Below are 14,738 nucleotides of genomic sequence, written 5' to 3'. Positions count from 1 at the left end.
TTAACAAAGAGTTCTACCAAACAGCTCTATGAAACTGCTTTAACAAATTGTCCTACCAAACAGCTTCAACAAAGAGCTTTAAGAAAGTGCATTAACAGACATCTTTCTCAAACAGTTGAAGAAGAATGTTAAGGGGTAAAGAATAGTTGGAATATGCTTTAAACAGACTCTGTTATAGAGCTTTATTTAACAAAGTGCCATAGAGAATTAGTGAAAGAGTACGAGCTTCATTTAACACTGACACCAGCACAGAGTGAAGAGACTCCACTTACACTTATAAAACATTTTATTTTCGCATGATGTGTTTCAGTCATAATGCATTCAGGATATAAAAGACATCTATTAGCCAGATATAAATTCGCTCACACACATAATTCTGTACAGATTCACTACTACCAGATGGTTTGACCATTTACTCCACATCTGATAATGAAAGACATGAATGCCTACAAAATGCTAAAATAATTTTAAAGAAATAATTATAATAAAATAAAAATTCTGATAAAATAATAATTTAAATATTGGATTGTAAAGCCACAGTATGGTTTTATGTCATATCATGTATATTGTAATCTTAAAATAATTTTTTTTATTACTATACACACAACAAATGTGTGAAAGTAGATACAATTTGGTTCTCTTCGTTCTATAGTGTTTTTTCTTTATAACAAACAATATTAAAAAGAAAAATATAAACCATAAATACCTTCATTATAAATTTTCTTTTTTATGTAACGCTTATGTATTGCAGGTTGTTTGTATACAGTTCGGGCGCCATCTTGTGGTTACATGCAATACAGCACCTAAAAAGCACATACCCTCCTAAATGTTGTAGTAATCTTACCTGGTGATAAGCAGAGCCAACCCTTGTGAGTGTCAGATCCTGCTACATAAAAATATAAAGATAAAAACGTATATGAGATGTGACGTGAACAGAAGGATGGATTAGAGGAATGGATCTGTAGTTTAGTGATCAAGTCAGTAAAGAGTAAAGAGTAAAGTTTCCAGTCTCAGCACCATGAAAGCTGTGAAACTTCAGGCTTTCCACATGATCAGGAGCGCCGAGTTCACACTGCGGATTCTGAGACTTTAAGAGAGTGAAGAAACAGAGAGGGTGACAGAGGAATGAAGGACAGTTTATCTCTGCTATTATAATGTGATTGAGAAAAAGGGTTGTGTAATTGTATATGAGAAACCAATATTACATGTAACTATAAATGCACAAAAAATCAATGTGTCATGTTAAAATGTAAACTGATGTCTGATTGCTGTGGTATAAAACTGGAATAAAATGGTGGGCTAGGAGACCATGACAATGCCCATGTGCAGAAAGCCAGCTCCATTAAGATACGCTTTTCATGGATTGGAGAGGAAGATCTTCTGCTATACCGCTCTAATGTGAGCACTGACTACTGACCTCACCTACATCACTACCAGACTTTAATAACACCCTTGTAGCTGAATACATTTTCCACAAAATCTAGTGGAACATCTTCCCAGGACACTATAAAGAATATAAACAATGATACGCCACTTCATCACACCAGTCCTTCCTGAAACGTTTTCCTTACAGCTCTTCTCACACACCAAAGCAATTAGCACTAAAACATTCGCCGATGCAATTAAATGATTCATCTACATTCACTGAAATTGAGTACAATAATTGAGTAAAATAATTGAGGAATGAGTACAATAAATGGGTGTATATACACAGGCTGAATGAGGTGAAGAAGAGAACACATGCTAATACTGAGCTAAACAGCTAGCATCTTTTTTGAAACCGGTTCAAATTTGGCGCTAAAAATGGCGTCCCTTAAAGTGATACACACCCAATTTCTCCACGTGGAAATAAACACACTGAGTAATTTTGGATGTGAGGATCGTCAGCATTGTGGACCAATTTAGCAAATGAGAAGAAATGAGAAGAATCTGCTGTTCCTGAAGCACACTGACAAATAACTCCTTTATTCATTCCACAAGACACAGACACCCTGAGGAAAGATCAGTAACAGAAACATCTACTACACAAGCAATACACAACTCTTGCACAATAACCAGGTCTGAAGTTATTTATATATAGTTCTAGGCAGATGTGGTTAATGCAGTAAACTGAGAATACTTTCATTAATGTAAGTGTTTATTCTTTTTTTTTTCTTCAAACTAATTACAGAAACAGCTCAAAGTCCATGAGGATGGATTTGGACTTAACGTAAACAGTTTGCTAGTAAGTTTCTTTTCGGCTTCTTTTCAGGATCCGCTGTCGCCACAGCGGATCCTCCGCACGTTTGATTTGGCACATGTTTTACGCTGGATGCCCTTCCTAACGCAACCCTCCCCAATTTATCCGGGCTTGGGACCGGCACTGAGAGTGGCTGGGGATGGTTCCCTGACCGGGAATCGAACCCGGGTCGCAGCGCTGGGAGCGCTGCATCTTAACCACTAGACCACCAGGGGACCTATAACGTAAACAGTTTGCTACAGTGGCTTAAAGCTGATGATGTAGGTATAGTAAATGAACCCAGATGATGATGCTTCCTTTTATGAGTCTGGTTCTTCTCAAGGTTTCTTACTGAGAGAGAAACCCTGAGATTCTCCTTCTTTCTTTCCTTTAGTTTGTTTCATTAACAGTTTTTTTTTTTTTAGGAACATAAACTCATAGGGACAAATACATACATTTATTTGCAATCTAATTATTTCTGTTAACCTGCTTATGAAAAAATGTCCATCGTCAAAAACACTATAAAAATAATGAATGAAATTAAATCTCCACATCAATAATTACACACAGTTTTAAATGGATTCACGTGAAGTGTGTACGTCACAAAGTCACTATTAATGAGTTACTATAGAGCCAATGACAAACTTCTGACCAATCAGTGTTGAGAATTCCACAGCAATTGAGGCATAATTTACAGAATATGAATAATTTTATAAAAGAAAAGAAAAAGTGAAATGTTATGCTCGTCATTCCCAGCACATGCTCATTCATAAACATGCATGCATTTTAAAACGTTTAGGAAATATACAATGCTACAGAAGCAGAACACACAGCAGATGGTTGTGGTAATGCTGCTGCTGCTCGAGCTGCTGTGAGAGATGAGAATATTTAAGAGATTTATGGAAAAGCATTCCAGTGATGCTCTGGAAAGGCATCGACTACATCAAGCAGTTTGCAAATAAGCGCAGTTGCTTCACTCCTCGTAAATCCTGCACATAATTACACAGTCTGCAGAAAGAAGAAGTGAACGGCTGTGACTGATCCAGAAAATCCACTCATGCTGCAGACAAGGTGGAGATAATTAAAAATTAAAGAGGAGAACAGGGGATGAAGTGATGGCAGACTGTAAGAGATACTGTATATCCACATATAAGAAGCAAAAAAATACAGTTCTGATTGCTAATTTAACATAATTATTATTATTATCATATTTCCCGAACAATGTAATGTTGCAGAAATGTGATTCCACTTTTCTTTATTTCCCCTCATTCTTCATCAACATATTTTGAGATCATCAGGATACTCGCGTCTGAAGCAGGTTGTCTGTAACACATGCAAATTCGATTTTGAAGGGAACACACAGGATGGAAAATCAGATCTGAGCAATGCTGTAACTAAGTGACACCAAAGTTTCTCGTCTTCCTCTATTTGTAATCGCTGTGTTTTCAGAAGCTAAAAGGACATCGGCTTATCAGGATCTTATTTTCTCCCTTTGCAATTTTTTTATTGTTTTTTTTTTGTACATAGAAACATAAAAAAAGTCCACAAACAATGTATATAACTGCATTAAAAAACAAAACAATTTACTGATGCACATCAAACAATGTCGTAACAGGAGACTACAATCTCTAATAGTTACAATAATAATTTAATTCAAATTTATTCATATCAAAATGTAAATCTTTGTAAAAGAACCACACTATATACAGTACAGACCAAAAGTTTGGACACACCTTCTCATTCAAAGAGTTTTCTTTATTTTCATGACTATGAAAATTGTAGATTCACACTGAAGGCATCAAAACTATGAATGAACACATGTGGAATTATATATGGAATTATATACATAACAAAAAAGTGTGAAACAACTGAAAAAATGTCATATTCTAGGTTCTTCAAAGTAGCCACCTTTTGCTTTGATTACTGCTTTGCACACTCTTGGCATTCTCTTGATGAGCTTCAAGAGGTAGTCACCTGAAATGGTCTTCCAACAGTCTTGAAGGAGTTCCCCGAGAGATGCTTGGCACTTGTTGGCCCTTTTGCCTTCACTCTGCGGTCCAGCTCACCCCTAAACCATCTCGATTGGGTTCAGGTCCGGTGACTGTGGAGGCCAGGTCATCTGGTGCAGCACCCCATCACGCTCCTTCTTGGTCAAATAGCCCTTGATGCCTTCAGTGTGACTCTACAATTTACATAGTCATGAAAATAAAGAAAACTCTTTGAATGAGAAGGTGTGTCCAAACTTTTGGTCTGTACTGTATATATATAGAATGTACATGAATTCAAGTCAAGTCAAGTTTATTTCTATTGCGCTTTTCACAACAGACATTGTCTCAAAGCAGCTTTACAGAATTTTAAGCGTGAAGGTGAATGATGTGTATTTATCCCTGATGAGCAGCCATGGCGACTGTGACCAGGAAAAACTAGATGTTATGAGAAAGAAACCTTGAGAGGAACCAGACTCAAAAAGGGAACCCATCCTCATTTGGGTGACATCAAGAGTTTGATCATAAATCTTTCAACAATACAGAACACTGGAGAGTGAGAACTAACATGAGCACTGGAGTATAATATTATAAGTAGATGTTTTTTCTACAGTCTTATACAGTCATTATGGTTATAAAACTAGGACCTACTGAGCAACTCATAAAATAGCTCAACATTTGTGATGATCACAGATCCAACATCAGCTTCTCCATGCCAGAGCCTTTAATACAGATGAACCCCATTAGTGTGTATGTTCTGTTTAACCAGCAGATAGCAGTAGAGCATCAAGAATACAACACCAAAAAAATACAACTATAAAACTTTTCCTTTTTTTATTTTCGGACTCTAAAATTAACAGAGATCTTAAAATCTACTGCACCTGAATATATCTTTAATATGAGATCACGATATTGTGCACATTTATATAATCTGTCGCATAAACCATTTAATCTGATGTGTAAACTTGCTGGTCTGCTATTATCAGTGGTTTATGATGATGTCATTTGCTTATAATTTACTAAATCGTGGACGGATGTTATATAATTGTTATATTTTGTTTCTCCTTAGAAAAGAATGAATGTAAATTAATCACTTCACAGTGAAAAATCCTATGCAGCACACATCTGGACATTATAAATGTTTAGTGGCAGAGAAGTGATCAAAGATCAGCTGTGCTTCAGTGCCTCTTCAGTGACTAAAATACTGTTTGGAATTTGCTCATTCCCTCAATTTACCCAATTTTCTGCTCTGATGAACCCAAAATTAAATGATTTGGTCTTGGAACAAAGTGTAGATTTGGAAAGAAGGCCAAGACTGCTTTAGTACACCGTCCACACCATGAAGCATGAGGGTGGTAGCATCTTCATGATGAACATTAAGGTCCTTTTGCATGCTTCTCTATGCTCATGACTGAGTTTTGGTGGACAGCCTATTTTTTGCAATAATGGGTTTAATGTTGCTTAGGAAGATGTTTAAAGTTTGAGATAAATACAGTATTATAACCAAACCTTTATTACACTTTTCCAGAAGCTACTTCGAAATGTCTGTATTTCTCATTGTAGAGAAAATATTTTTTAATATAATGACTACAATATTATTTAAAGCAAGAAAAAAAGTTCTCACGTGAGTAATTTCTTTGTAGGTCTGATGTCTCCAGCGTGTGGATGCGATTCCTCAGGCTCATTCAATTTTGTTATAGCCCACTCTGATGAAATAAACATGGTATCACATTAACGAGAAAACGGTCCGTTTCTTATTGCTTTTTAAAACAGTTAAAAAAAAAAAAGAAAAAGATTTATTGCACAGTATCTCAAGATCTCAATATTTTACCGCTTGTATTCGCTCACAATGTTTCCAGCATCTCCTCCATTTCCCAGTAAAACGTGTCGCCCGTCCCACGTCAGCGGCGATGATGTGTGCGGTTTTACTCACTGGAGAAGCTGCAGACACTGAGCTTTTAAATGGACATGTCTGTAATGGAAACTAATGATGGCAGTCATTACAGCACTAGTCATAGCTTTAACAGGAAGTGATCAGTCAGTGTAGACGTGCCCTTTACACTCCGGCCCAATTAGACTTTCCCTTTCACCCGACACTTTCTTACTAACCGTCTCCTGCAAGTTCCTTACGCACAGCCATCAGTTCAGCTTAAGTGATGAGCCGAGAAACTTCTGTGAGATTGAAGCGCCCACTCTGGAAAAAAATGTGAAGTCGAACTCAGATTCGAATTCTTTTAAACGTGCCAGCTTCATGAAGATCTGCTTTACAGTTAGAGTGGAAGATCTCCTGCTATAGAGCTCCAACCCTCTTTGGAATGATTTGGATCGTTGACTGCACCCCAGGCCTCCTCACCTTCTCACCGACACCAGGACCTGACTTTACTGCACCCTTGTGGATGAATGAATCTCACACAAATCTACACAAGCACACTCCAAACTCCATCATCAACTTCAGGTCAGGTGTACAACTGCACATTCATACACGTTACCTCATCAACCAATCACGTGGCAGCAGTACACTGCTTAAAATCACGCATATGCAGGTCAGGAGCTTCAGGCAATGTTCACGTCACACAGCAGAAGAAAGAAGAAGCATGATCTCTGTGGTGTTAAGCGTGACATGGCTCTGGCGCTAGATGTATTGAGAACTGATGTTTTTCTGGGATGTTTGTACAGAACAGTCTCTGGGGTTCAAGCTTACATTCAGGATTATGCTTTAAAACTAGAAGTATAACAAAATTCTAACTAATATAAATTGAAGTCAGTAGTTCAAGAGCTCAATGTTTGATAAAAAACCTATTATTCCACATCGGGTGCTCGGCCTTATTTGTCCAAAAAACACTGAATCTTTGAATGCAACACGTATCTGACATATCGGTTGAGAAAGCTTCAGATTGACTGCAACAAAATTGATTTTTCGGCGATGGATGGCCATGTTCGGTCCCTCGGTCAGACGAAAATGGCGCCTCTGAGTGTGGATTCCACTGGGCCCTCATTACTGCTGAAGGTCGAAACCCAAACAAGGATCTAGAGAACGTGGCATCGTGTGACTCCTGCTCATTTGCTGAACTGAGGCCTGGATGAGTCATGCAGCGGCTCGGCAAAGGCCATGCGGGAGAAATGATCGTGTGCTCACAGGGAATGTTTATATCACCATAATTGCTTCACTGTAGACCTTTATATTGTTATCACAATATTGTATTAAAAATGAGCAGCTTTGGCTTCGTGGTACACAAACAGGCAATACATCATGCATTTAATCGTTCCCATTACTTTCCAAAAAACCCCAAAAAACAACGATAATACTTATACAGGTGTATGCAAAGACCTTCTTGATTTATGAAGTGAAAACAAAACCTCTGCAGCAAACTTACAAAAAAATTCCTTTATCTCTAGTTGAAAATGCAGCCATTTTTTATATTTGATAAAAGTATATATATATATATATATATATATATATATATATATATATATATATATATATATATATATATATATATATAAAGAATGTTAAATAAAATAGCCGTGTTTATTTAAAAAAATCAACAAAATATGTCCTACTACGTGCCTCAGGCATATGGTATAAAGTAAGGAAAACGTGTGTAAACAATGTCTTTGGTACTTTATGAGACACATGTTCATTAATTGTGTTAATATGCAACACTATGTAAAAGGCACAAACACAAGAAAAAACATGGAGATGAACGCTTAATAGTTTGGGGTTGTTTTGAAGCAGGGAAGGTTGGAGACTTATTCCGGAAATTAAAAGCAACCAACATGGCAACCATTCCATACTTCAACATCATGCAATCCGGTCTGGACTGCGGCTCATTTGAACCGACTTCACTGTACAACAAGACGGTGAGCCGAAGCGACTGTAAGTGTTGTTTAGAGAGCAAACAGTCGGCTGAAGTGATGTCTATTATAGAATGGCCTGCCCAGTCACTGCACCTAAATCTTACTGAACTGCTCTGGGAAGAACCGGATCGCAAAAAAGAGACATGGCAACGTGTTTTAATTGAATGTTTGGTGTTTCAGTATAGTGACAGCACTTTTGATTCATCGCCACATCTTATTTTTTTTCGAAAACAGTTTCTAATAACTGTACGCATGTAAATGTTGAGAATGGGAACAACACACTGGTCTGCACCTGCACTAACGTACTGCATACTGAAAAAACTAAACAATATACATGGATTTTAATGAATTTAAACACACTGGTCTGATCGAATCACCATTTACATCCTCCTCAGCATTATATCATTTACCATCTTTTAGACCTTCTGCTCACACTACTTTATTTTGACATAATGAATAAATTACTCTGGATTCAAAACCTTTGGCGAATTGACCTATATATATATTCATTTTTTTTTTACTCCTTGGCAGTCAGCAGATCAGCAAATGAGCCCTGCTTTCTTTCCTCTCTCGGCTGACGAAATGGTCGCAATAGCATGAACAGCTCTTGGAAAATTAAACGTTTTTAGAGGTTTAATAAACGCGAGGGCTGGTGGCACGCCTGATTTGTAAGACTGCAGAGCGCTGAAGGGAGGAGGAAGAGGAGAAAAGGAGAGGGGGGGCAGCGGCGGCTAGCTGAGGGCGAGGAAAGCAACCATTCACACACCGGCTGCAATTTGCATGATAATCAATCCAGGCCTATTCAGTGACTCAAACAGAGCAAAGAGACCCAAATTACTTCATTTAATACTTGATTTAATTCAGAAACATGTATCATATTATTACTGACAGGAGCTGCGGGGAGCGAGAGCGCCAGGGTGAGGGCGCGTTAAAGGACTGCAGGAGAAAACAGAAAAGACAGCCAAGGAAGCGAATTAAAGAAACTCCTAAGCTCGTCTCCCTGAGGAACCCCATCTTGAGAGAAAAGCACTTTTTTTCCCTCCTCATATAATGGAATTAATATCCAAATTTAAATTACGCTCCCCGACACGTGACCCGAGATGCGTTAATTATTGATCACCCATTTCTGTGAAGATGAGTTGTAATTACCTAGCATAATGTGACTCCTTCATCACGTTTAAACATTTATATTGCTTATCTTGCCACGTATCCGCTGGCTAAGTTTTTCTAATTACGCCGATCGAGTTGGGAACGGGAGGCAATTCGTCTCGGCCTCAATTAGAACTATCTGCAGTGCGCACAATTTATGAAGTTCCAGCACACCTTGATGAGATGCAGCCCCCATAATAGACCTTTCTAGATTTACATTGGTGAGGAGAAGAAGAACTTCACAAAAACAACTTCTTTCCCGGATATGATCCTCGTCTGAAATACACACACATTTTTTGTTTGTTTTGATTTTTTTTAAATATCATTCTTTATTTTTCTTTTCTTTTACAATATCTTCCTTTTCCTCATTTTTTCAATTGATCTTTTCCTTTACATTTGACCACTTCCTTTTCGTTTTCATTTTTACAATTTTATGGTTTTTTTTGTTTGATTTTCTCCACCTCCATCTTTCTTCTTTTCTTTTCTATTTATTATTCATTTCAGTTCTCCTTGCTTTTTCTCCCCATTCCTTTTCGCTCATTTGTTCTTTTGTTTGTTTTTTTCGTTGTCCACATTTTCTAATTTCAATCTTTATTATCTTCCTGCAGTCTTTCCTTTTCCTCCCAAATCCTTTCAGTTTACTATCTCTAAGCTGCTAGAGGCTCTAGATGCTAGGAGGAGAATGCTCCACTCTTATTTCCATGATAAACACGTCACATTTCCATATCTAACCTTTATGCTGAACATCCTGTATATGTCCCAATGTCTTTTCATGTCTTCTTCTTCATTTATTTTCTGTCCTTTTGTAGCTTAATGTGGAAAATAAACTCCTAGTGTTGGTAAAAAATAAATCACCTCCTACTCATCACCTGATTGTTTTTTCCATATATACTGTATATATATATATAAGCTCACGCTTTAACCTCAACGATTGCTGGAGCCCCGTTTCATAGCCTTTGTGTGCCGGAAGCCTAGAAGAAGCTGTGCTTTTATCAGATTGCATCCTTCTTTCTCGCCTCTGCATCGCTCTCCCCTCTGGGGGGAAAAAAAATCCTGAGGGATGAGTGCATCGCTTCTGGAGGCATCAGTTTTACCCAAGCTCCTTGTGCCTTTTAAATGCAATTTAGCTCGGTCAGAATTGAATCAGGGGGAAAAAAAACGTACTCCATCACCGAGAAACACGATCCACACGCTATAGTACTTTATGAGTGAAGAAAAAAAAAAAAAAGAAGAAGTCGAGGAAGAAGAAAAAGAAGAAGAAGAAGAAGGAGCAGGCCAACGACGAGTTCTCCTTATCTTGAGAAACTTTATTGATGGTTACTGTTATGCGGATCATAGAGTGCATGCACATACAATGACAAGGAGAAAAGGCCCGTTTCACAACACCTACTGGAAGCAGAAAAGTATAGCAGAGTTACAGCAGTGGAATACGATAAATCTTCTCGCCCCGGGTGTGTGACCACACACACGCGCGCACACACACACACACACACACACACACACACACACACACACACACACACACACACACACACACACACACACTCACGAGAGGATATTCGCAGCCGGATAAATTTGAGCTGCTGCCCTATTTTAATTATTTATTTATTTCCATTTTTGTTTTTTTTTTATCTACGTATTTTTTACGTTTTTAAAAAAAGGAGATATGTGACAAACATCTCTAAGTAGATATACTTGTAAACAACAGGAAGGGAAGTTTTTTTTCTTTGTGTAAGCACAGCCAAGTGGAGCACTTGGGTTTCATCGTGTAGCACTTGGAAAAAAAATGACATATTGATCCTTAATCGTATTTACATATAGATATCTTTTTTTCACAAATCCTATAGTTGTCAGGTTTTTTTCTGAAGTGTAAAGGCTGCGTCTCTAGAAAAGAACCTTACAAAGGATGTCACGGTACAAATGATCTCCAAAATAATAAAAAGCTAAATAATAATAATAATAATAATAATAATAATAATAATAGCAATGAAAAAAAACCTCATGGAAAAAAAACAAAGGCAGGTCGCATGTGCAAAATATTACAGACAAAAATATCGTAATCGTATATACAATAGTGTTTGCATTACTTGTGTGATCTGTTGATATAATGTTGATATAAATCTGAAATATGATTCTCGCTTAAAAAAAAGAAGAATGAAAAAAAAAAAAAAAGGAAGAGACACGTTCTTTCGAACTACGCTAAAATCTAAAACATTACGTAGCTGTGTGTTTCATAGAAGAGAAAATTTTTCCACTGAACAGCTCATATGTAATACACTTGGTTTATTATTTCTAATATTGTAATTATTATTATTATTATTATTATTATTATTATTATTAATAATAATAATAATCGACATAATTATAATTCACCCCTCCCCCGACTTTCATCCGGTACAAATAATTATTACTTTTGAAAAGAAGAAAAAATTGAAACACCACTACTGTTACTGTACTTTGATCTTTTTTTTGTTTTGTTTTATCTTTTCGATATCCAAATCAAATCGAGAAAGAAAAAAAAGGTAAAAATACAGTAACAGTATATATATATATATTTAGCTGTAAACCAGTAAAGGGTCTAAAACTTCAAACAAGATAAAAAACAAAATGAAATACTGACGTTTTGGAGATTCTCTAAGAGCTGCTATGTAAAACTAATAAAAAAAAAGAAAAAAAAAAAATCAGACAGGAAAAAAAGTGTAAACTTTGGCTTGAAGTAATGACCGGTATCAGACGGAGGAAATAATCAATGCTTTAGTGGTTTTGCTCCTCCCTGTTGTGTCTTGGTGCCACTCAGGGCGGGGCTTGTTTCCCTCCTGCCCCGTCCTGCTGCTGCTTCCGTGGGTGTCTGGGCCGTTTATCCACCATAAAAAAAAAACCCCGAGAGAAAAACAAACAAACAAAAAAAAAAAACAACCAACCAACCATACAAACAAACAAACAAACAAAAAAAAACCTAACAACAAAAAGCAGAAACCCAGTACTACTTTAGTCACTTACAAAATATGATCACCCCGAGGGACTAAATATTTATCATACATAATTAATTTACATAAATGATAAAGCCCTAACAATTTTTTGTTTTCCTTTAAACATCATGTTTTTTTTTTTTTTTTCTTTATCTAGCAGCTCTCTAGATCACCACAGAAACCTCTACAGCCAACGATTCTATGTTTTAGAAATTAAAAACCCACAATATTAAAATACACAGCACAAAATATCTTGAGGTATAAGATGAAAAATATCCATTTTTTTCTGTCCTCTCTCCTCCGCAAGAGGTGCTGAAAAATGATGCACGACTGCATTGTATTGCAATACCCAGGCCTCGGAAAAGTGATTCCCTCTGTACCACCCTCGGGAAGAATTCGCGTTGAGTTGAGTTGAGTCGAGTCGAGTTAGGTGTGTGTATTATATTTCCTTTTTCTTTTTTTCTTTTTTTTTAGTATGGAGCAAAACGGCTGTATCCGCCTCGGTATATACTAGCCTGCAGCGAAGAAAGAACGAGACCAACGTCGTCCGCGTGGCTTCTGGTCTTGGCATCGGTCAGCGGTGCAAAAGCGTTCTGTAAAAAAAAAGTAAAATAAAAAAAACGCAGGCGTGCGCACGTTTAACCTCGGCCCCCGTTCGACGTGGAGACGGGAAAAATGTTTTCCCCTGACGTGTACCTGTACGCAAGACGATCCTCGTGCAGCAAGCAGCACCACACACCCCATGCCAAATGTTTAGCTACATCGAATACAAAGATGAGCTACAAAAAAAAACATGAAAGAAAATGGTCATGCACTTCACACATGCATTACTGTCCTGGTGATTAGAGTCATCGCTCCACACATTGGTATGGAGTTCAATAAAATTTGCTTGGTGATGGAAATCCCAGGATGCTACAGACTAATTCCGGCTCTGTTGATGTCGAGCTCGCTCTTGTTCTCCCTCTCCTCATCTCACCATTCCTTTTTTTTTTCTTTAGCTCTCACTGCCGCAGCACCACTTAGGTGATGGATTCAATTATCAAAATGACTAATTATTCCATTAAGCCGCGCGCTCGGCTAGGTGATATTCGCAAAATTAGAAATATAATAACTAACACGCACTACACTGCCAAGAAATTAAGACATTCATCACGTTTACCGTGAGGATTAATGTGGCATTTCGGCTGCCGTTAGCACAAAAGACAAATTCAATTAAGTTTAAGCGAGCCGGTGTCAGCTGTACCAAAATCCATGCGATGGAGGGGGGACACAAAGTCACAAACAACAAACAAGAAGAATGCAAAAAAAAAAAAAAAAAAAAACGTACAAAATAGAGAGATGGGAAAAAGGAAATGGAGACTCACCATGGCACCAACGCTGTATGTGGCTGCTGGAGCAAGTGTGTGGTTGTAGGGGTCGGCAGCATAAACTCGTCCGTAACTGTAAAGACAAAAAGCACGAGCATGTCACATGGGCGCGGGTAGAATACACACACACACACACACACACACACACACACACACACACACACACACACACACAAGTCATACATATGAACAAACCAGGACGAAGCGTGTATTCATACGCAAGCCCACATGGCGAAGGTGTTAAAGAGTTTCGCAATGATGATCAGATCACAAGAAGGAGGAACCTTAAGGCGTTCTACAGTCATGCTGGAATGCAGGGGAACATCGCTATCCTCAAAACCAAAACAAAACAAGATGTGCCGAGATGGAAAAGAAATAAATATGAATGATGGGGAAAATAAACACACATATACAAAATGAATGGGATTTGTTTACTCCATATGCGTCAACCCATGCAACATGATCATTTCATAAAGAAAAAAATTAAAGGAAAAAAACACAATAAGTGCGTATGCAACAAAGACGAGTGTCTGTCTGTAAATACTGTAGAAAAGTGATTTCAGTTCTTTCAGACAATTGTCTTTGTGGAATCAGGATTTCACTTCCTGTCACAGCAATCAAAAACACCACACAATACTCATGCACCTCCTCATGCTCTGATGAAGAGGAGTGTGTGTGTGTGTGTGTGTGTGTGTGTGTGTGTGTGTGTGTGTGTGTGTGTGTGTGTGTGTGTGTGTGTGTGTATTATCCTGGGGCTCGATAAGCAAAACAAGGCGCGTTTATCTGCCCGGGTTAAGGACCAGAGAGAGAGCCAATCAGAAGGCAGGGACGACCTGCAAATGAAGTCATTTGCATATTCGCATATCGGATTAAGATTAAGAAATTAATCCAAATGACTGCAGACGTTGTTATTCGTTTTATTCGTGCTCTGTTTACTAATTTACTTGACCCTGTTTACAGAAGATAATTTTAATGAATATAAACCTGAGAGCGAGGCGAGGGGGCTGGAGGTCACACACGCACACGCACGCACGACACACACACACACACACACACACACACACACACACACACACACACACACACACACACACACACACACACACACACACACACACACACACACACTCCCCAAGCTGAAATGTGCTCTGAGGGCAACAGGCCGGCGGAATTAACCCCGCTTTGGTAATGG

At 37.9% G+C, this 14,738-nt stretch overlaps 1 protein-coding gene across 24 annotated transcripts in view; it reads right to left on the bottom strand.

Annotated features, from left to right (window-relative positions):
- Window positions 1-12,618: 12,618 nt before the first annotated feature.
- rbfox1 (RNA binding fox-1 homolog 1) overlaps window positions 12,619-14,738 on the bottom strand; it is a 271,780-nt gene continuing 269,660 nt past the window's right edge. For 12 of the 24 annotated variants that reach the window (XM_083566540.1, XM_083566552.1, XM_083566546.1 and 9 more), the window contains 2 exons: window positions 13,544-13,619; window positions 12,619-12,772 (listed from right to left, as the gene is read on the bottom strand). In XM_083566540.1, coding sequence (XP_083422666.1) covers window position 12,772; window positions 13,544-13,619 — 77 coding nt within the window. In that variant the 3' untranslated portion in view covers window positions 12,619-12,771. The other 12 variants (XM_083566556.1, XM_083566545.1, XM_083566553.1 and 9 more) reach the window with 4 other exon arrangements.

Source organism: Silurus aristotelis, assembly GCF_946808225.1.
Source record: "Silurus aristotelis genome assembly, chromosome: 17".
NCBI classification, from domain to species: Eukaryota; Metazoa; Chordata; class Actinopteri; order Siluriformes; family Siluridae; genus Silurus; species Silurus aristotelis.
This window is presented reverse-complemented; position numbering and strand designations above follow the sequence as displayed.